This window comes from Cervus canadensis, chromosome 20 (assembly GCF_019320065.1).
Source record: "Cervus canadensis isolate Bull #8, Minnesota chromosome 20, ASM1932006v1, whole genome shotgun sequence".
Lineage (NCBI taxonomy): Eukaryota > Metazoa > Chordata > Mammalia > Artiodactyla > Cervidae > Cervus > Cervus canadensis.
Window position 1 is genome coordinate 23,030,343 of NC_057405.1, and position 22,466 is coordinate 23,052,808.

The 22,466-nt window shown below is 40.6% G+C and overlaps 1 protein-coding gene across 1 annotated transcript; it reads right to left on the bottom strand.

Moving 5' to 3' along the window:
* Positions 1-5,009: 5,009 nt before the first annotated feature.
* DDX43 (DEAD-box helicase 43) lies at positions 5,010-20,850 on the bottom strand. Its single transcript, XM_043439042.1, has 17 exons — positions 20,539-20,850; positions 16,640-16,695; positions 16,234-16,360; positions 15,306-15,431; positions 14,149-14,230; positions 13,031-13,187; positions 12,687-12,805; positions 12,121-12,222; positions 11,590-11,731; positions 10,956-11,056; positions 9,786-9,873; positions 9,003-9,130; positions 8,700-8,809; positions 7,999-8,137; positions 7,088-7,175; positions 6,380-6,534; positions 5,010-5,283 (listed from the first exon to the last, which is right to left on the bottom strand). The coding sequence occupies exons 1-16, from the start codon at positions 20,786-20,788 to the stop codon at positions 6,418-6,420; spliced, it is 1,932 nt and encodes a 643-aa protein (XP_043294977.1). The 5' UTR covers positions 20,789-20,850; the 3' UTR covers positions 5,010-5,283; positions 6,380-6,417.
* Positions 20,851-22,466: the final 1,616 nt, after the last annotated feature.

A 22,466-nucleotide genomic window follows, 5' to 3' on the forward strand; every position in this document is an offset into this window, starting at 1 on the left:
CAAGGCTGTATATTGTCACCCTGCTTATTTAACTTACATGCAAAGTACATCATGAGAAATGCTGGGCTGGAAGAAGCACAAGCTGGAATCAAGATTGCCAGGAGAAATATCAATAACCTCAGATATGCAGACGATACCACCCTTATGGCAGAAAGTGAAGAGGAACTAAAAAGCCTCTTGATGAAATGAAGGAGGAGAGTGAAAAAGTTGGCTTAAAGCTCAACATTCAGAAAACTAAGATCATGGCATCTGGTCCCATCACTTCATGGCAAATAGATGGGGAAACAGTGGAAACAGTGTCAGACTTTATTTTTGGGGGCTCCAAAATCACTGCAGATGGTGATTGCAGCCATGAAATTAAAAGACGCTTACTCCTTGGAAGGAAAGTTATGGCCAACCTAGACAGCACATTTTAAAGCAGACACTACTTTGCCAATGAAGGTCCATCTAGTCAAGGCTATGGTTTTTCCAGTGGTCATGTATGGATGTGAGAGTTGGACAGTAAAGAAAGCTGAGCACTGAAGAATTGATGCTTTTGAACTGTGATGTTGGAGAAGACTCTTGAGAGTCCCCTGGACTGCAAGAACATCCAATCAGTCCATCCTAAAGGAGATCAGTCCTGGGTGTTCATTGGAAGGACTGATGCTGAAGCTGAAACCCCAATACTTTGGCCACGTCATGCAAAGAATTGACTCATTGGAAAAGACCCTGATGCTGGGAAGGATTGGGGGCAGAAGGAGAAGGGGATGACAGAGGATGAGATGGCTGGCTGGCATCACTGACTTGATGGACATGGGTTTGGGTAGACTCTGGGAGTTGGTGATGAATAAGGAGGCCTGGCATACTGCTGGTTCATGGGGTCGCAAATAGTCTGACACGACTGAGTGACTGAACTGAACTGGACCCATATATGAGCACTTGCTTTATTACCCTGCTAGTACCAATGACTTCCATGATAGCTCAGATGATAAGAAATCTGCGTGCAGTGCAGGAAACTGTGGTTTGATTCCTGGTTTGGGAATATCCGCTTGAGAAAGGATAGGCTACCAACCTCAGTATTCTGACCTAGAGAATTCCATGGGCTGTACAGTCCATGTGGTTGAAAAGAGTCAGACACAACTGAGTGACTCTCATTCATTCACTTTCTGACTCAGTACCAGTGAGCAGGGAAGTAGATTTTAAATAAATGCTTCTTAATTAACTGCCCATCTAGATGGAATAAAATCAATCCAACAAAAGTCTGTCCCAAGTTAATAGTGAATCTAAGTGGGAAGGTAAGAAAAACTGGAAGATGACATAGGGGAATATCTTCATGATCTCAGGTAGGAAAAAATCCAAGGGCAGGAATTTGTGCCTTCTGTGTTCATGCCCCATCTCCAGTGTGGATGCCCAGTATTTACAGAAGGAACATAAAGGGAACTTCAACACTGTCTGGAAGAAACTACACGCATGCAAGTCATATAGTGTTCTTAATGATCAGATTGAATGTCATATAAATGTCACTTCTCATTAGTCTAACATCTAATGCAATCCTAATTAAGAACCATTCAGATGGATTTTCAGGATAAACTGATTCTAAGTCTCACATAGAAAAATGAGCAAGAATACCCAGGAAAGCCCTGAGGAAAACAAGCCAGGTCCAGTGATGAGGTATGATAAGGCCTACCAGGAGATAAAACAGATTTTAAAGCCAGGATCATTATCATTTTTTATGAAGAATCCAGGCTGCAACTATTACAAGTTCCATCATTGGCTCAGGTACCATTACAAAAAACACTTGACTCTGACTTCTTAGATGCCTCCCGATTCAGAGATCTCTGCTCTTTTTTAATTTCTTGTTTCTCACTCAGATCATTTATTAAGAGTGAAGTTGGGTCACCCTATTTAGGCTTATGCAGCACAAAAAGTAGCTCAGTCGGTAAAGAATCTGCCTGCAGTGCAGTAGACCTGGGTTCCATCCCTGGGTCTGGAAGATCCTCTGGAGAAGGAAATGGTAACCCACTCCAGTATCCTTGCCTGGAAAATCTCATGGACAGAGGAGCCTGATGGGCTGCAGTCCATGGGGTCACAAAGACTTGGGCACGACTGAGCAACTAACACTTACTTACTTAACACAAAAAGACACATACATATTGAGAGTGTTAATAGCCTCTGTAGGCAGGTCAGAGGTGCCCAAGTGGCAGGAGGAATTAAAACTGCAATTGATGGACTTTTTTTATTCCTTTTTTCCCTTAAAGTTCTGTGTTGTCATGACAATACCTGCTTCTGCCTGAACTTAACTTTATTTGAAATCTTGAGCTTACCAATGCATTTTTCTCATGGAAATGTCTTCCTTAAGATATGTTAATGTGTTTAAAAAAAAAAACTATGTATTTGTTTGGAAATCTGCCTTTCTTCAAGATTCTGATCAACTGTTTTATGGCCAGGCATGACTCAGCTTGTGCCAATGCTGTCTCAAAATGCATGTTGTCAGTGAGGTGCCCGGTGCAACTCTCTCAGCCTTGAGGCGTTTCTTTTCTCTCATGAGGATTTGCTAATAGGTATATAACTCCATGCTAGAAACTAGCAAGAGGACACTCTTTCTGTCCCCTTCTGATATCTATGTCAGAAACTGTCTCTTATGTCTTTTGTACTTTAATAAAACTTCATTACATAAAAAGCTCTGAGTGATCAAGCCTCGTCACTGACCCCAGATTGAATTCCTCTTCTCTGGAGGCCAAGAATCCCAGCGTCATTCACAGCTCATCACAGCAACATTTCAATACTAAAGGGATCTTCCCAGAACTAAGAGTCTTTTAATAGTACAGAGCCATAGATTACAAAATGAAAATATATATGACCCCCCTAACTTATGCAGCTTCACAGGGGGCACTGTGTGGGTCAGGAAGATCCCCTGGGGGAGGCATGGCAACCCACTCCAGTATTCTTTCCTGGAGAATCCCATGGACAGAGGAGCCTGGCAGGTTACAGTCCATAGGCTCGCAGAGTGGGACACAAATGAAGTGACTTTGCACTCATGTACCCTAATTTGTCAGGAAATTATTGTCACAACAATATGAGGAGGCCTGAAATAGAAATTCAGGTACAAAATGAACAATAAAAGCAACAAATTTGCACCCCCAAACACTCTGATAGGCAGAACAGATAACAGACATGTGAAAACAGGAGATATACCCAAGCTCTGTCATTGCCAAAGATGTGTTCATTAAGTGAAGGCCATGGAAGGGCTTGTGTTTGAAGATGCAAGCTTGATGAAAAAGCTGCCTGTAGACATGCCTACCCTAAGAAAAAGTCCCACCCTGCCCCTGTCTGGATTCCACCACAAGAAATGGGGTCAACTTCACCCTCCCTAACTAGACACTTGGAAACTGTAATAAAATGGAACACAAAGGCAGCCCTGGTGCACCCACTCCCCAGCTGTGATCCGAGCTCACCTGTCCTTCAGTCCAGCTGCCTTTCTCACCAGTGGGGATGGGACGGCTACTGGCAGGGCCACAGAGCTGTGTCTGCTCAAGTCAGGGTCACTCGAATGACCCGCCTGAAAGGCTGAAGTCTGAGCCACAGGCCACACAGCGAGTGTATGTCGTGAACATTCGGAGTCTAGGACAACACATTTCCCACCAGGATGGTGGAACCTTGGACTTCAGTCATAGGCTGCTCTTATTCTCCCCTCCCATTCATTTGGCAACACTCAACTGCCTTCCCAGCCTTGAGTCCAGCAAGTTGTTTCAGTCTCTGAGAGCCAGGCTGGCCTTGGGAGCCTCTACTCAGGGGCAAGGTCAGGATGCCCCGATGCACCCCTAAAGGCTGGGTTACGGCTCTGCTGCACGTCGGGAAGTGGATGAGCACTGGCCAGGTCAGGAGGGCAAGAGGCTGGTCCAGACAATGCCCTGGTGCCCGGCAAGTCTTGTTGAATTTGTTTCCCCATCTTTAAAAGTCAATGACCAGTTTCCCCAATGCCATTTATTGAAGCAACTCTCTTTCCCCTCCATTATGTATTGCTTTTAATTCTGTGTTTTAAGAAAAGTTCTTAGCTATTAGCCTAGCCCACCTTCACTGAAAACCTGTGTATAATCCACATTAATGTTTTTCAATTATTTTAATGCATTTTGATGCAATGAAATTTAATACAAAATTTATTCTTATTGCATACACCTTTTGAAGAGTGTGGTTCTTGTATTATGAATATATCTCCTATTCGGCTTCTGACAGATGACACTTGACACACACAATTATTATGTAGGGAACAGAAAACTGTACACATAACTACAGAGGAAAGTTGGGAACATGATCAAAGCAGCTTTCATAGAAATGAACTTTCCCAAGATTTACTTGGGCCTGGGGACGTAGGCTAAAATGTAACACATAGTTGTTGCTATTTTGGTCTATGAAATTCCTTTGCTGTTTCATTTCAAAGTATGTAAAGTATTAAGAAAAATACCACCAAATAAAACACTGTGTAAGTCAGAAAGGCAAATCTTGTATATTAATGCATGGGTATGGAATCTATAAAGATGCTACTGATGAACCTATTTGTAAGGCAGCGATGGAGACGCAGACATAGAGAACAGACCACAGACTTGTGGACACAGTGGGGGAAGAGAGGGTGGGGCCAACTGAGGAAACAGCATGGAGACATTTGTATTACTTTATGTAACCAGAGCAGGTGGGAATTTGCTCTGTGACACAGGGAGTTCAACCCAGTGCTCTGCGAGAACCTAGAGGCGTGGGATGGGCAGGGAGAGGGAGGGGGTTTCAGCAGCAAGGGACATATGTGCACCCGTGGCTGAGTCACCCTGATGTATGTCAGAAACCAACACAAGACTGTAAAATAATTGTTCTCCAATAAAAAAAAAAAGAAAGAAACATGACGTGGTAAACAGAATTAAAGGCTATTGAGAAAGACAGACAAGATTGCCTTTTTATTATAGAAAAACATTTATTGTGTTAACATTTTCACCGCTATGACAACATCTGAACAAGATTTAAATAAACCCCTTAGACGGACCTTCACATAGCAACATTACAGGAGACAAAATTTACCTTTTTTTTTTTTAAATAAAGATACTAAAAAGTGAAACTTTAATGCTACATTCTTTAATATCCATAAAAAATTTCAACTCAAGTTTAAATACTTTTTGCTTTATTAAGGAAAGTATAAAATATTCTACATTTTAAACACTATTAAAAATTTTAAGATTCAGATATCTCTTCACACTGCCAGCATGTTTCCAATACTTGCACAGTACGTCAAATAACTGTAACTCTGAAAAACCTTGAACTCTGAAAAATAAACACAAAAAAACACATATTGATGTAGAGTGCCATCCTAACAGGGCAGGGTGATCCCTGTCTCCCCTAGTGATTAGTGAGGCTGAGCATCGTTAACTTGTTGGGCATTTGTGTGTCTTTGGTGAAATGTCTATTCAAATCCTTTGTGCATATTCTAGTCAGGTTGTTTATGTTCAGTTTTAGGAGTCCTCTATGTTATAGATATTATTCCCTGGTGTGGTTTTCGCCATTGTTTACTGAAATGGCCCCACACTGGATATGTGTGCCCAGGGGAATTACCAGATCACGGGGCATATGGGGAACTCCCAGTTTGTTCAATGGTTAGGACTGAGTGCTTTCCGTGCTGGGGGCTGGGTTCAGTCCCCTCAGGGAACCAAGATCCCACAACCTGCAAAGCATAGCCAAAAATCAAAATAAAACAAAAAGGTCTATGTATTTACAATTAATACACTGCCAGCTAATTGGTCAGGTGTAAGAGCTTACACTAATTTACACCTCCACCAATTCCATTATATGCTCAATGATCTCTCCAGACAACTTAAAAGATTTTTTCTCACTTTTGAATTAATAACTCTAAGATATATTAACTGGAATTTAGGGAACAGCTAAAGAATAGAGGCGTGGTGCATGTGTGTAGTTGTGTCCAACTCTTTGTAACCTCATGGACTGTAGCCCGCCAGGCTCCTCTCTCCATGGAATTCTCCAGGCAAGAATAATGGAGTGGGTAGCCAGGCCCTTCTCCAGGTATCTTCCCAACCCAGGGATCAAACCTGGATCTCCAACAATGCAGGTAGATTCTTTACCATTTGAGCCACAGGGAAGCTCGAAAGTTTCATGGAATTCTCCAGGCAAGAATATTAGAGTGTGTAGCTGTTCCCTTCTCCAGGGGATCTTCCTGATCCAGGGACTGAACCTGGGTCTCCTGCACTGCAGGCAGATTCTTTGTCATAGGCCCCAAATAAAGAATAAGACCTGATTTATTACGTTAATGGCTCTTAAGAGATAATGCTGATTGTAATAAACACACTAACAACACCTAGCTAAGGAAAACAGGCATTTGAAAGTCCATGAGTTTTTCAAATTTTACCTTTTTTAGTAGGCTGGTACCACTTTTCTACACAGACATTAATGATAAAACTTCCTGGGTTTTCCTTGGGGTTTTCCCCATTTGTTTTCTGTTTCTTTTTTCAGTTTATTTGCTTTGTATCTCTCAGCCATTGAGACAAGATCCTCTGGGACACTCTGCAGTGAATAAATGTCTTATTAGGATTGAGATGATTCCTTTAACATATCAGCTTTTCTATAACATACTAAAATACCTCCAAATAGTCAGAGAATCTCCACAATTGATTGCAGATACCTTCCCAACAGAATGGAATGTGTTCCTCTGCATAGTCAACACTGAATTTTCAAGGTAGAAAAACCAGCCTGGTGGTAAAACTCCGTCAGTAGGCACGCAGCCCTCCTGCTCACATGGCCCTTGGCTGCTTCCCAGTGCCTTCATCTGGTGCCGTTTTCTCCTCTCGAGGCCTGAGGACGTGCCCTGCTTCTCCTACTCTCTCCAACCTCCACCCACCGGGCTCTTCCTCAGCAGCGCCCAGTGACACGCCTCCACATTAGAACAGGCTCCCCAGTTATACATTATATCATCATATTATATTATAGCACCTCATCTTTGCCATGTTACGACCCTCAAAACACACATAATTATTTGCTTAATATCTATATTTCCTGACATGCTGTAAGCCCCAGTACTCGGAATAATACCTTAGAAAATAGAGTTGCATATTCTCACCTGATTTGCTCTTTCTAGAATATTAATTAATTCACCAGCAATCTTCCAATCATTTCTAGTGATAAGGGTAATAGATACCCCGGTCCTCCTTCAAGGGGGGAAAAAATTAATGTAATTTGATTTATAATTTATATTAATGATTCAGCTAGCAAAATGGAATAAAACTATAGCAAAACGTCAACTTTTTCACACGCCCAACTATGTACGATGCATTAAGATTTAGCCATTCAGACAAAGAAGATGTAGTACATATATACAATGGAATACTACTCAGCCATAAAAAAGAATAAAATAATACCACTTGCAGCAACATGGATGGACCTAGAGATTATCACAATAAGTGAAGTAAGTCAGACAGAGAAACCCAAATATCATATGGTATTATTTACACATGGAATCAAAAATATGATACAAATGAACCTATCTCTGAAACAGAAATACAATCACAGACATAGAGACCAGACTCATGGTTGCCCAGAGGGACGGATCCAGGGGAGAGATGGAATGGGAGGCTGGGGATAGCAGTGGAAGCTTTAGTACATAGGATGGCTGACAGCTAGTTCCTACTATATACTGCACCAAGAACTATTAATATATTCAAAATCCTGTGATAAACCATAATGGAAAAGAATATTTAAAACTGTATATATATGTATCACTGAATCACTGTGCAGTACAGCAGTATTTAACAAAACACTGTAAATCAACCATACTTCAGTCAAAAAAAAATTAGCCATTGAAACAGCAATTTGGGATCTAATCTGCAGCTGATCAAACAGCACATCGCAGGGGTTTTATGACTTTGCTCGAAGAGAGAAAGTAAAGGTCCCCTTACTTTTTCAAAGTAAGGACAGTCTGAGAGAAGAATGAGGGGTTTCCCCTGGATTGGTGGGCAGGCTCCACAGACTTACCCTGCTCTCCCGGTACGTCCCACTCTGTGAACATATTCTTCGATGTTTCGGGGAAAATCATAATTATAGACATGTGTTACATCATGGACATCAAGACCACGAGATGCTAAATCAGTAGCAATCAGTATTCGCACTTTACCTGAAGAGTGAAGCCCAAAGAATACAGACACATTCTGGTACAAACCAACCCAAGACATATCTGTTCCCTATTAGCTAATCAGGTGAAATATTACTGCTTTGACTATCAAAAAAAAACTTAAAAGAGAGTGCATGGGGAAAGGGTTACTTAGTCTTTCTTTTTTTTTTTTTTTTTTGGCCACAAGGCATATGGGATCTCAGTTCCCCAACCAGGGATGGAACCTACATCCCCCTGCATTGGAAGTTAAAGAATCTTAAAGAATTTTAACTTCTGGCAATTTACAACAGAATAGATACCACCATTCAAATGGTTCATGAATCATGTCAAAGATATATGCCTTTCAGGTAAATTAAGACAACCACCCCCCACTGCAAATTCTTACCTTGATATCTAGGTTTTAAACATGAGTTGGAGAGAGAGAATCTGGTTAACATTTAGAGCTAGTTCTGGGATCTATTAGCTGAAGGCAGATTTTAGACATGGGTTCCATGAAAGGTGCCATCACTGAGGAAGACCAGGCATTGGGCAGTTTCAAACCTCAATACTAACTCTATAAATGTACCTGTTTTAAAGCTTTTTAATGCTCTCTCTCTATCACTCTGTTCTCTATTGCCATGCAGAGACTCTACTGATATACGCCGGATACCCAGGTCACTTGATAAATGATCAGCCCTAAAACAAAAAATAAAGTCAGGGGTCTAATTGCTTATTTGAATACCACAATCAATTCATTACTATTACTTCCCCTGGCAAGAGTCTGAAGTAATGTACATACTGTAAGACATACACCCTTCCCTCGTTTGAAATGATTATACAAATAGAAACAACACACGACTGATGATGTCAATGTAAAAAATACACTCACACAGCTTTCCGGCTGACAAATATTATGACTTTGTCCTTGGGAGACATGCTCTCGATGAAAGCTTGGATATGTGATCTTTTCTCATCTTCTGTGGTGACAATTATATTTTGTGTCACGGTACTTACAGCCTAAAGGATTCACAGATCATAATACATCAACATTAATGGGCAAACCCCTTAATGGCTCAAAATCCATCTTACTTCTGTCCATGGTTAAATGTTTTAATAAACTGCCAGCAGAAAAAGTGGCAAGTTCTTCCAAAAATCTCCCATTCCTACTCAGGGATTTAGAGCTCAGTCTTTGACTTTTTACCACTTAGTTACCCAAGATAAGCTTGGAATTTCGAATGCTTGTCAGTGAGTTGAAAGCAACTGGTTGCTATCATTTGAAATGGAATAACCATGGGTTGAGGCCAAGCTTACAATAACCACTGCCATGAACTGTGGCTATAGCCTTTACAATGTTCAGCTTATGACACTAAGAGCTTCAATTAAGTATTGTGACAACTTAATACAGAATTTCCAAATATCATTGTTACCATTTTTCTGCCCCCAAGATGAAACAGATTTTGAAGTCTTTATCCTGTCTTTTGTGAAATCTAATAAAATGGGCCTAGGCAACAACTCGTTATTAATTACCACTGATTTAAGTAAAAGGTCAATTTTCATTAATAATTAGTTAAAAGGCCAATTTCAATTATGAAGTGAAAGGCCAATGAACTTTATAATGGCAAAACATTTACAAAATTAATAAGATATAAATAGTAATTAAAAATAAGCTTACGACTAGATCCAAAGTACCAACATACACAATCATGGGCTCTTTCAAGTAAGATTGTGCAAGTCTACGGACGGCATATGGCCATGTTGCGCTAGAGATAAAATGTAATACAAAAATGTTAAAATGTTTATTAGGAATCAAACATTACTAAGTTTCCCTAAGAATGCTATGAACCAAATTACCCAGGAAAGACAAACAGTACTTTTTAATGAGGCTGATTTCACAGAAAATATATGCTTCATAATGAACTGCTCGAAGAAGCTACTAGATGAAATCTTCAAATAAGTTTAATAGGTTCATAAACAAAAGGTGAAGGAGAGGTATACCTTTCCCATCTACGGGGAGCTAAGATGAATTCAGGTGTTAGATTAGTTTTCTCTTGGCCTTTATAAATGGTAAAAAATAAAAGTAAAAACCCAGTGTTTTTCATACACTGTGTGTGTGTGCACGCTCAGTCGTGTCTGACTCTCTGCAACTCAATGGACTGTAGCCCACCAGCCTCTTCTGTCCATGGGATTTTCCAGGCAAGAATACTGGAGTGGGTTGCCATTACCTCCTCCAGGGTATCTTTCCAACCTAGGAATCAAACTTGAGTCTCTTGCATCTTCTACATTGGCAGGCAGATTCTTCACCACTGCGCCACCTGGGAAGCCCTTTCATACATTGTCGGCAGACAAAACCAAGAGCTTGAGCCAAATAAAAACATTTTAACTGTAATGATGATTGGATATGTAAATTCAGGTGTTTCTTCAGTGATATATTGTGAAAACAACCACCTTCTGTACTTTCATACTAATTAACAAGGTTTACTTAGGAAACAAAATGAATAAATTTAGTGTATTTCCCCAGTTATATACCCTTCCTTGCCTCAGTTTTATCTTGGCTAAAACGTGTTCTGTGATCAAATATTCACCTCTAAGGACAGATGGTTACTTTCTCTAATCTGAGACCCCCTATAGAACAGTCTCCCCAGGATGTTTTCATAAAAATCTTATTTTTAATTCAGGAAACCCAACAGTCATTGTTAAGCTGTTGCACTGAGTTGCTATACTAAATGATAACATACCTTTCACCAACAGATCTCAAAATACTTTTATGTAAGGTTCTAAAATCAAATGAATTCTGTTCCACTGGTTCCTACTTTGTAGATTGGCAAATTAAACATATACCTACCTTGTCATAACTGTCTGCCTGTCTGGGCGTACATCTAATAAAATCTTCATTATCTGGGGTTCAAATCCCATATCCAGCATTTTGTCAGCTTCATCTAATACCTGCATTAGAAAGGGCCAGATTAGGGGAATTTCCTGGTGGACCAGTGGTTAAGACTCTGTGCTTTCACTGCCAAGGATTTGGGTTCGATACCTGGTAGTGGAACTAAGATCCTGAAAGCCACACAGCAAAGCCAAAAAAGGGCTAGATTAGATGTGGATGGTAGCTAACATATATGTTCTTTCCCTATGAATATTAAGATAGCTTTCTCATTTCCTCCACTGCCTAAACTATGTGTACTTGCAACACCACTGATCTGTTTGACAACAAATAAGTTTATAAATATATTTAATGAAAATATAATTTAAATGTCTATAAAGTATTCATGTGGAATTCTTTTCTACTTATCTGCATTTACTAACATTTATAAAATATTAAAATGGAATTATCTTTAAAATGTGTATTTTAACAAACTAGAGAGAATGAGCAGCATTCCTAGGATTTAAAACTATTATGAAATGGAGAGCCATTTTAAAAGGTTTGATGAGAGCTAAGTTCTTCCTCCCAGGACCTCAAACCCCTGCTCCAAGATTACCAGGTAGGTTATGCTTTTCAGGTACACAAAGTTATTCATCTGTAGATCATGGAGTCTTCCGGGAGTGGCGATGATAATGTCTACACCTTTCGATAAATCTTTTATTTGTCCATCTCTATCGCCACCACCATATATACAAACACTTAAAAAAAAAAAAATACAGAGGTTCATGTTCAGGTGGGAAATACCCCATCACAATTCAAAATCCCAACCAACCTAAGCCCATTTGGGGTATGAAATTTTAAAAAGTATATAAGTCCAAAGTATCAGGCTAAGTATAGTCCTGGCTCCTTTCTGAGAACGATCCATAGCCATCAACCCACACAGATGTGTCCTACAAGGTTCACATTCAAATCTTCGTTACCTGACCCCACCGCCCCAGCTACAGTCAATATGAATGAGGGGTAATCAATGCCTGGCCACATGTTGGGCCAATTGGCTTCTCATTATGTGTGAAAACAATGAGGAGGATATCTAAATCTACAGAGGATTAAAATGCTGGTGCAGTGACGGCCAAAGAAAGCAACTCACCTTTTAAGACCTCCGTATGAGTGTTCAGAGCACTCGGCATCCACCTGCAGAGCCAACTCGCGAGTCGGGGTGAGGACTAACATGCCAGGCCCATTCCTGGCTCTTTGGAGAAAAAGCACATCGGTTTCCATCTCAGGCACACAGGACCTTCGTCCAGTGCCTTCAAAACCAGCAGCAATGAATGTCTAAGCCATCAACATGCACCTCTTATAAAAAGTGGAGAAATAAGAACAGCCTGACCAAAGAATCCTAGAGCCCAGACATGAGCCTTCTCGTGGAACACAGCCAGTGCTTTTCTGTGTCAGACATTCTCAGAGGACTGTACTGAGCGCGGTCATTTGAACAAACTGTTTCCAACATCTCACTGTGAAGACTTGTGGTGGATACTACCTGCTGCTTCCTGAAAATGTTTCATCCATTTATATCCACCCACACAACAGAAAGTGATTTTTCCCTGCGATGAAGCACTGCCCTTGGACCAGTGCAATCAATGAAATGTTCATTGCATTTTTTGGAATCCTTATCTACTAAACCCCTAAAGAGTACCCAGATGTAGAAATTCTTACACAGGTTGGGAGGCAATATGAATAAATCCAGGCATTAAGTAGGACAATGTCTTCCCTGTTCCAGTCTGGGCTACTCCTATCAGATCTATTCCTTGTAGGATGATTGGCCATGCCTGTGACTAGAACAGAATGATAAATATTAAAATAAAAAGTACATTTCTTTCTGTCAAGTATTCCTCCTCTCCCAGCCCCAAACTTCTCAACATTTTCAGTGCTAGGCAGTGGTGGGTGTGCTGGGAGGATGCTTATAAGAGACGGTTGTCCCAGGTGCTATAAGTTCAAATGATCAGAAATTGGCAGGGGCAGGGGGAGTCAGTGAAATGTTAGAATTAAAGAAAACATACCTGAATTGGTGTTGGCTTTTGAAAACCTGCCTTTTGAAGATTTCTCATAACTTCAGGGTAACAGTGAAATGCATCCTCAAAATTACAAGTAGGGTTAGGAAGAGGACGTTTCTCACCATCTTTCAAGTCATCACAAATTATATTATAATTTTCCTTCCTTTAAGAAAATAAACAAGGATTAGTGGCTTTGATCACTTTACTCCCCAAGCAAGAAATTTTTTTCCAACATTAAAGGCATATCTAGAAATTCAATGGCAACTGATTAAAATCAGAATGTTGGTTAAATTACAGTTAAGAAAAAGTAATACGAAATAGAAGCTAGTTCATCTTTTACCAGAATAGTTCCAAAGAAGAAAAATAATTACACTGTACACATGAAAAATGAGCCAATGAAAATTTCATGAAAAGGCTGAGAATAGAACCTGAAAATTATATGCTTCATGAATCAAAGTCAGATTTGGCAAACACCTGAGGGCCTATAACATTTCACACACATTTCCTTAATTAATCCTTCAAAGCAATCCTCTGAAGTGGGAATTACTCTCATTGGACAAGTGGTCTTTAGTTATCCGTCCACAGTCAGAGCACTACCTCAATCCCAGAATAACTGCTCTGTCTGCTGTACCATACTAGCTTAGTTTTATAAAAGATATTAATAGAAAAAAATGTTACCATTAGGACTTTTAAGTCCATATAATAAGGATTTAAAAGTAAGAAATTATTCTACTATTCAGATATCAGATCAATTTCTTATGATTTTCAACAGTTGCAGAAATAATTCTATAAAATTACTGCCAAATAGGACAGAAACCAACCATGTCTCTCTTTAAAATTAAACATCAGAATTCAGCTCCTTAATTATATGGGCTATATTTTAAGTATTTAATAACCATATATGGATAGTAACTACTCTAGACACAAATATAGCCCATTTTCCCTCTTTGCCAAAAGTTGTACTGATTAGAAATCTCTAATATATGATTTCAGACGCAACCAAGTTTTCTTTTGAATATGGAAGCTAAAGTTTCAAATGCAATCATTTAAAGTCTTTTCTGAGTGAGCTAATTTACTAGCCTAATTCTACAAATACTCACTAAAAAGTATTAAAACTAACCCACCTCCAATTGTCTACTTGTTCTTGTGACATTGAACTTGTTTTTTCTGACTCTATGTAAAAGTTTTTCTTAACTGGAGGCAAATCTGGGGGAAAAAACAAAATTTAAACTTCAATGAGTAATGAGAATTCACATTTTACTGTCATTTATTCAAAGCAATAGAAATCAAACTAAAATATATATCAAGTTCGCCTTGCAGACATGGGGATTTTAGACAGTTGTTCTATACTTTGCCAACTTCTAGGAGATCTCCATTTTTGGTTTGTCTTTCAATTACATTTTTCACCCAAGAAAGATATCTTGAATAATTAAATAAAAAATAAACCATGCTTCACAAGACACTCAGTCATCACAACTGATGACTCTTTTCTCATAGCAGACTAACTTTCTTTGCTTTGAAGATCCATCCCACTACTGTTAAGGAATAAAATATTTACCCTCATTCTATTCCCTGAAACTAATTTGTTTCCTTTTTTAAATGCTCATCAGAACTCTACCAAACTTAAATCCTTTTTCTGTCCCCTACCTCTGCCCCAAATCTTCTAACACTTGTGTTGTGATGGCATTGGACAGGCAGACCAGCGTAGTCACACAGTAATGGTCACTGCTTAACTTTAAATAAATGGTGTTGTTTTTCTGTCTCATTCTGATCAAATGAAGCTTGAACTTACTCTGAAATTCAATGAATAATATGGAACATTATACTTAACATATAATTCCAAGTGAGAATTTTAAAAATCTGTTTCCTCAAGAACTGTATGCACTTATTAAATGTTTTTCCCATTTTCTTTTGTCCTTCTTGGTTAAGAAACTCCAAGATCAATTTTTGCTCAGTCACAGCAAAATGTTAACTTATGGTTGGCAGGTTTACTCACTTCATTTCCCTTTTACCCCAATTTTCTAATTTTATTAAACTTGTGCAGTGAGTTATCTCAAAGAAGACAAGATATCAAATTTTAACCTCCCATTTATAACATAAACCACAACACAGACATAGAAACTATCATGCCCGAGGCACTACTTGTACCATTTCAAATTCTACTGTCATTTTGCATACAGATTTCATTACTAAGAGCAACACGTTTTTTTACAGAGGCTAAAAACCGCAATTAAGAGGAACAACAATATACTATAGATAAATGCTGGGATCCAGCACTAACCTGCCCACTTTTTCTCATTCCATTTCAAAATGTTTTCTCGGAGTTTATCCCAATCAATTAATTTCTGCTCTCCTGAAACATCCTTTATTGTATCTTTTCCATCCGAAAGTTGGACAGCAGCAACATCTGTTAAAAAATTCCACATGAGTTTCCAAACAAACCTAACCAATATAAAATCCCAAGACATTTTACAATTTTCTGTTTTAATAACCCAACAATAATAATGCCTGAAACATAAATTTTAGGAATTTAGGACAACAGTGCCATGACAATTCCGATCATGGTTTATCAGTTATTTACTTCAGATTTCTGAAAGGCAAAAAAAAAAAAAAAATTACTGGAGAAGTTAAAAAGCATGAGCGTCTAATGATTGCTAATAAATCACACATGACTAAATCTTTATAATAATCCTGTATGGCAGATGCTACCCCGTGTAAACAGAGGAAATGGTATCCTAGAGGCTTTTTAGAGGTATTTTCCCAAGAAACACCAAGATGCAAGGTTGCTAGCTGAACACAAGGCTCTCCTGGAAATGGCTTAATAATGGCTTTCTCTCTACTCCAAGTATATTTGAGATTTTTTAAAAATATCAAATACTTAAGCAGTTTTCAAAGTCAGTCACATTCCAGGGAAACGACCATAGACAGGAGGCTAGGACTAACCCTTGCTCTACTATCAACAGTGAAGTGTATTAAAAGGTTATTCTGTTTTACTACTAAAACTGCTAGACTTAACCACAGACACTAAGTGTTTCAGTTTGAGGAAAAGTATTCTGGATTTCATAGAAAAAAATTCCCTCTATAACATACTAGATTTAACGATGGCAAGCCAAAGCTTTGTTATCAGGAAAAACAGCTATAATATGGCTTATGACACTGAATAAAACATTTAAAATTTTACAGGGCTTTAAGGGGCAAAACAGACTTACCAAGTTTGGGTTCTGTGTTGTATTCTTCTTGTTTTTTAACAAGATCATCTATCACTGTTTTTGCTTTGCTCTGCATTGCCTTGGTGCCAAAGATTCTTACTTCTGCTTCAGGATACCCTCTTATTATCTAGGTTCAAGGGGGAAAGCAGGTGAGACAAGCTCCCTTACCATTCCTCTGGCAATCAGTCTCAGGCAGTATAAAAATGTTAAGGAAATACAGGATTGCCATCAATCACCATCTAAGACATAATGAATGCACTACAGCTTAGATGAGCTTTTAAAAAGAAGTATGAAAAACTTTGTCAGCTTATCTAAGTTACCACCATATGTTAATAACAGGACAGAAAATAGTTAGGAATGACCATAATTCACCCTCTTTAATGACTTAAGAACACAGAAAATTTACCTGTATTTTCGTGTATGTTGAGCTCTGGATCTCTTTTATGTTTGACCCACCACGACCTGTTTTTAAAATAAAAGAATTTTTAAAAAATGAAATCAATTACAGGGAACCTACTACCTACTCTGCTTAAAGAACCTTCTCTGCTGCGGCTGCTGCAAAGTTGCTTCAGTTGTGTCCGACTCTGTGCGACCCCACAGATGGCAGCCCACCAGGCTCCTCTGTCCCTGGGATTCTCCAGGCAAGAATACTGGAGTGGGTTGCCATTTCCTACTCCAATGCATGAAAGTGAAAAATGAAAGTGAAGTCACTCAGTCATGTCCAACTCTTCCCAACCCCATGGACTGTAGCCTACCAGGGCCCTTCATCCATGGGATTTTCCAGGCAAGAGTACTCGAGTGGGTTGCCATGTCCTTCTCCAGAACCTTCTCGAGTTCTTCCCAAATTATCCAAACAAAGGCTCCCAAGGTTCAGTAATCACGTTCAGTTTGTTAAAAGGGAAGCAGAAGCTTTCTATTCCAAATTGTGTGGGTGATAGGAGGCTCCTTTCCCCAGATACAAAGGATTCATCATCAGCCCAAGCAAAGACTAACTGGATAAAAGAATGTGGATAAATTGGAACCCTTACACAAAATTCAACCAAAAAATTCCAATTTAAAATGTTCAAAGGTCTTGAATAGACCCTTCTTTGAAGATTTATTTATGACCAATGCATGTATATAAAAGCATGATGAAATCATTGGATATGCAAATCAAAACCACAATGACATTATCACCTGTTAGAATGGCTCTCATCAAAAAGACAAGGGTTAACAAGTTGGTGAGGACATGGAGAATGGGAACCCTTGTGCACTGTGGACGGGGATGGAAATTGATGCAGCCACTATGGAAACAGCATGCAGATTCCTTTAAAAACTAAAAATAGAACTACCTATGATCCAGCAATCCCACTTCTGGGAACTTAATACACAAGCACTGAGGAACCTCCCTGGTGGTCCAGTGGTTAAGAATCCACCTGCCAATGCAGGGAACATGGGTTCCATCCCAGGTCAGGGAAAATCCCACAGGCCTCAGAGCAACTAATAAGCCCATGCACCACAACTACCGAAGCCCACATAATCTAGAGAAGCCTGCAACAAGCTGAGAGGAGCCCTCACTCTCCATAACTAGAGAAAGTCCACACACAACCAAAACTAAATTAATTAAATAAATACATTTCAAAAAAGAATTGAAACTAGGATCTCACGATGATAGCTGAATTCCCATATTCATTTCAGCATTATTCACAATAGCTCAGAGGTGGAAATAACCTAAGAATCTGTGAACAGATGCCTGGATGAAGAAAATGTGGTTTATGCATACAATGCAAGTTATCAGCCTTAAAAGGAAATCCTGCCATTTGTGACAACAAACATAAACCTTGAGAGTGAAATGAGTCAATAACAACAACAACAACAACAAACCCTGCAGATTCCACTTCTACGAGGTCTCTTAGGTAATCAGACTTACAGAAACAAAGAAGAATGGCAACTGCTAGAGGGATGGGGGTAGGTGGCGTGATGGGGAAACAGGTGAATGGGGAAATGAGTTGATGATAGGGAGATTCAGTCATGCAAGATGAAAACCTTCTACAGACCTACTACAAAAATTGTTATCACAGTCAACAATACTGTATGTTATTTACCACAATTTTTAAAAGGGGGGCAAACCTTAATTCCAATCATTTCTAAATGCTTTTCAAAAATGGATTTATAAGACAATATATGCGAAGAAAAAAAACCCTGTTTTTCAGCAGAAAAATCATATTCAAGTTAATACCCTACACCTTCTTATCTAAATTCGCTGTCTTCTTTGTTGTTCATTTCACAGTAAGCTGCCAAAGATCTGACCTTTTTTTCCCAAAGATTTCACAAGTCTAAGAGTTGGCTCTCCCAAATCACAGTCTCTATAAACTATCACCTAACCTGCCTCTTGAGAAATCTTGAGAAATCTGTATGTAGGTCAGGAAGCAACAGTTAGAACAGGACATGGAACAACAGACTGGTTCCAAACAGGGAAAGGAGTATGTCAAGGCTGTAAAATGTCACCCTGCTTATTTAACTTATATGCAGAGTACATCATGAGAAACACTGGCCTGGAAGAAGCACAAGTTGGAATCAAGATTGCCAAGAGAAATATCAATAACCTCAGATATGCAGATGACACCACCCTTATGGCAGAAAGTATAGAAATACTAAAGAACCTGTTGATGAAAGTGAAAGACGGGAGTGAAAGAGTTGGCTTAAAACTTAACATTCAGAAAACTAAGATCATGGCATCTGGTCCCATTACTTCATGGGAAATAGATGGGGAAACAGTGGAAACAGTGACAGACTTTATTTTTGGAGGCTCCAAAATCACTGCAGATGGTGACTGCCGCCACAAAATTAAAAGACGCTTGCTCCTGGGAAGAAAAGTTATGACCAACCTAGACAGCATATTAAAGAGCAGAGACATTACTTTGCCAACAAAAGTACATCTTGTCAAGGTTATGTTTTTTTCAATAGTCATGTATGGATGTGAGGGTTGGACTATAAAGAAAGATGAACGCCAAAGAATTGATGCTTTTGAACTGTGGTGTTGGAGGAGACTCTTGAGAGTCCCTTGGACTGCAAGGAGATCCAATCAGTCCATACTAAAGGAGATCAGTCCTGAGTGTTCATTGAAAGGGCTGAAGCTGAAACTCCAATACTTTGGCCACCTGTCTCTTGAGAAACCTGTATGCAGGTCAGGAAGCAACAGTTAGAACTGGACATGGAACAAGAGACTGGTTACAAATAGGAAAAGGAGTACGTCAAGGCTGTACATTGTCACCCTGCTTATTTAACTTATATGCAGAGTACATCATGAGAAACACTGGGCTGGAAGAAGCACAAGCTGGTATCAAGATTTCCAGGAGAAATATCAATAACCTCAGATATGCAGATGACACCACCCTTAAGGCAGAAAGTGAAGAGGAACTAAAAAGCCTCTTGATGAAATGAAGGAGGAGAGTGAAAAAGTTGGCTTAAAGCTCAACATTCAGAAAACTAAGATCATGGCATCTGGTCCCATCACTACATGGCAAATAGATGGGGAAACAGTGTCAGACTTTATTTTGGGGGGGGCTCCAAAATCACTGCAGATGGTAATTGGAGCCATGAAATTAAAAGACGCTTACTCCTTGGAAGGAAAATTATGACCAACCTCTATAGCATATTTAAGGGCAGAGACATTACTTTGCCAACGAAGGTCCGTCTAGTCGAGGCTATGGTTTGTCCAGTGGTCATGTATGGATGTGAGAGTTGGACGGTAAAGAAAGCTGAGCACCAAAGAACTGATGCTTTTGAACTGTGATGTTGGAGAAGACTCTTGAGAGTCCCTTGGACTGCAAGAAGATCCAACCAGTCTATCCTAAAGGAGATCAGTCCTGGGTGTTCACTGGAAGGACTGATGCTGAAACAGAAACTACAATACTTTGGCCACCTCATGCGAAGAATTGACTCATTGGAAAAGACCCTGATGCTGGGAAGGATTGGGGGCAGGCGGAGAAGGGGACAATAGAGGATGAGATGGCTGGATCGCATCACCAACTCGATGGACATGGCTTTGGGTGGACCCCGGGAGTTGGTGATGGACAGGGAGGCCTGGTGTGCTGCAGTCCATAGGGTCGCAAAGAGTCGGACACGACTGAAAGACTAAACTGACTGAACTGAGAAACTATCAAGTGGTGCATCAACGCAAAGGACGTCAGAAACCTCTGGGTGGGGCGGGGGGAGGGGACAAGCCCGCTCGCGGGCGGGTGACTGGAGACGAAGTGGGCGGGGCGGGAGTGCCACAGGCCCCGCCCCCGCCACGCACCTTTCCGCGCCCAGCTAAACTCTTACCGATCACGGCGCCCACGCAGTCGTTCTTCAGCTTGAAGGAGAGCGGCGGTTCTCGAATACCCGTGCCCTCAGGCTGCTGGAGGCCCAAGGAGCCCCTCCGGCCTCCACCCGCGCAGGTCCTCTGGCCTCTTCCAGCGCCTTGGCTCAGCTCCTCCGCCGGCCTCGTATTCGGAGCCTGAGGCAGTGCCTCATCCTGCCGGGAAGCAGCGACCCAGGAGGAGGCGTTGGCGCCGGTTTCCGGCCGAGACATGGCTCCGCGAACAAGATCCGGCCCTGCACCCTCCGAGTGCCGTCGAAGGCTGGTCCTCAAGGGCCGCCACGCAGCCGCGGCTCAGGCGCTCGCGTGCCGGAGCCCCGCCCCGGCCGCCTCCCATTGGCGGACGCCACGCCCTGAGCGGGGCCGGACCAATGGCCTCCCTCCGTTCTGCCTCCCCGCAGGCCCGCGAGCGCCGACCGGAGTCGCTGCGCCCGCCTGGGTGCCTGGGGCCCTCCGCGCTCTCATGCGGCCTGGTCGCTACGAGGAGCCGCGTTTCAGTGACGCAAACGCAGCAGTCATGGCCGCAGTGTTTGTTGTTTTTGAAAGCATAATGCGCAAGTGTTTATTTTAATTATTTCTATTTGAACGGTCTTATTTCTGGAGAATGGCAAGACATTTTGTACTCTTTACATTCTTTAGGCTTTGGCAACACGTGTGATCCTTCAGAGTAGGTCTAGGTGTGTCAGTGGACTCAGAATCAACCGACCTCACCAGCGCTTTAAGACGTGTTTAAGGTGGAAGCCATAGCACTCTGCAACTTGCCTAAACTGATGAGGCAAAGGTCCAGGGGCCGCCAGCTTCTTCCAAGTGGGTTGGAGCCTTGCATCAGGCATGCGAGACACTGGCAGTGCTGCATTCCAGAGATGTGCCCAGTCTCATGGGTTAAAGTCTTACAGACTTAATGAAGATAGTCTGACTTGTTTATATTATCCCTTTATTATCATTTTTTAAATCTTTTTAAAGTCCATGGAATCTTTAGTGATGTCTCGTCTTCAACCCATTTATGATATTGGTAATTTGTATCTTCTATTTTTCTTAGTTTAACCTGGCTAGAGGTTTATCAATTTTCCCCCCAAAGAACCAGCTTTTGGGTCCATTGGTTTTCTCTTTTGATTTCCTGCTTTCAATTTGGTTTTTACTCTTTTATTATTTCTTTTATTTTGCTTACTTTGGATTTAATTTGCTCCTCTGTTTCCAACTTCCTAAGGTGGAGACTCAGATGACTGATTCTAGATCTTTCTTCTTTTTTAATATATGCATTTAAGGCTATATACTTAGCAGCATTTCTATCTAAGCAGTTTTCACTGTATCCCACAAATGTTGAGTTGTGTTTTCATTTTCATTTAGTTCAAGCAGTTGTTACCATCAGGACTTCCTTGGTGGTCAAGTGATTAAGACTGCACTTCAGTGCAGGGGCCCAGGTTCTGTCCTTGGTTGGGGAAGTTCCTCAGTGCCTCTGGATACAGGAAAAACAAACACACACTAAAAGTCAAAAATTACTGTTCCAAAACCAAACTTGAGTCCACTCACCTGCCACACACCAAAGCCAATCTACTGACCCTCGGTTATGATGAAGAAAATTACAGTGTTTATTTGTGGGGCACCAAGTAATAGAGAGGAAATGAACCCTGAATACACTTTGGAAGGACTGATGCTGAAGCTGAAGCTTCAATACTTTGGCCACTTGATGTAAACAGCTGACTCATTGGAAAAGACCATGATGCTAGGAAAGATGGAGGGCAGAAGGAGAAGAGGGCAACAGAGGATGATATGGCTAATGGCATAACTGATAGGATGGACATGAGTTTGGGTGAACTCTGGGATAAGATGAGGGACAGAGAAGCCTGCATGCTGCAGTCTGTGGGGTTACGAAGAGTGGGACATGACTTGG

Bases quoted from the DNA above. Each gene is read 5' to 3' on its own strand.
- DDX43 (XM_043439042.1), bottom strand. From the start codon at position 20,788: ATGTCTCGGCCGGAAACCGGCGCCAACGCCTCCTCCTGGGTCGCTGCT. The intron at 12,223-12,686 runs GTAAGAATTTCT...TTTTCTCCAAAG, and splicing joins CATATTGCCTCCCAACCTGT to AGCCAGGAATGGGCCTGGCA. The intron at 11,057-11,589 runs GTAATCTTGGAG...TTTCTAATGCAG, and splicing joins TGAAAAGCATAACCTACCTG to GTATTAGATGAAGCTGACAA.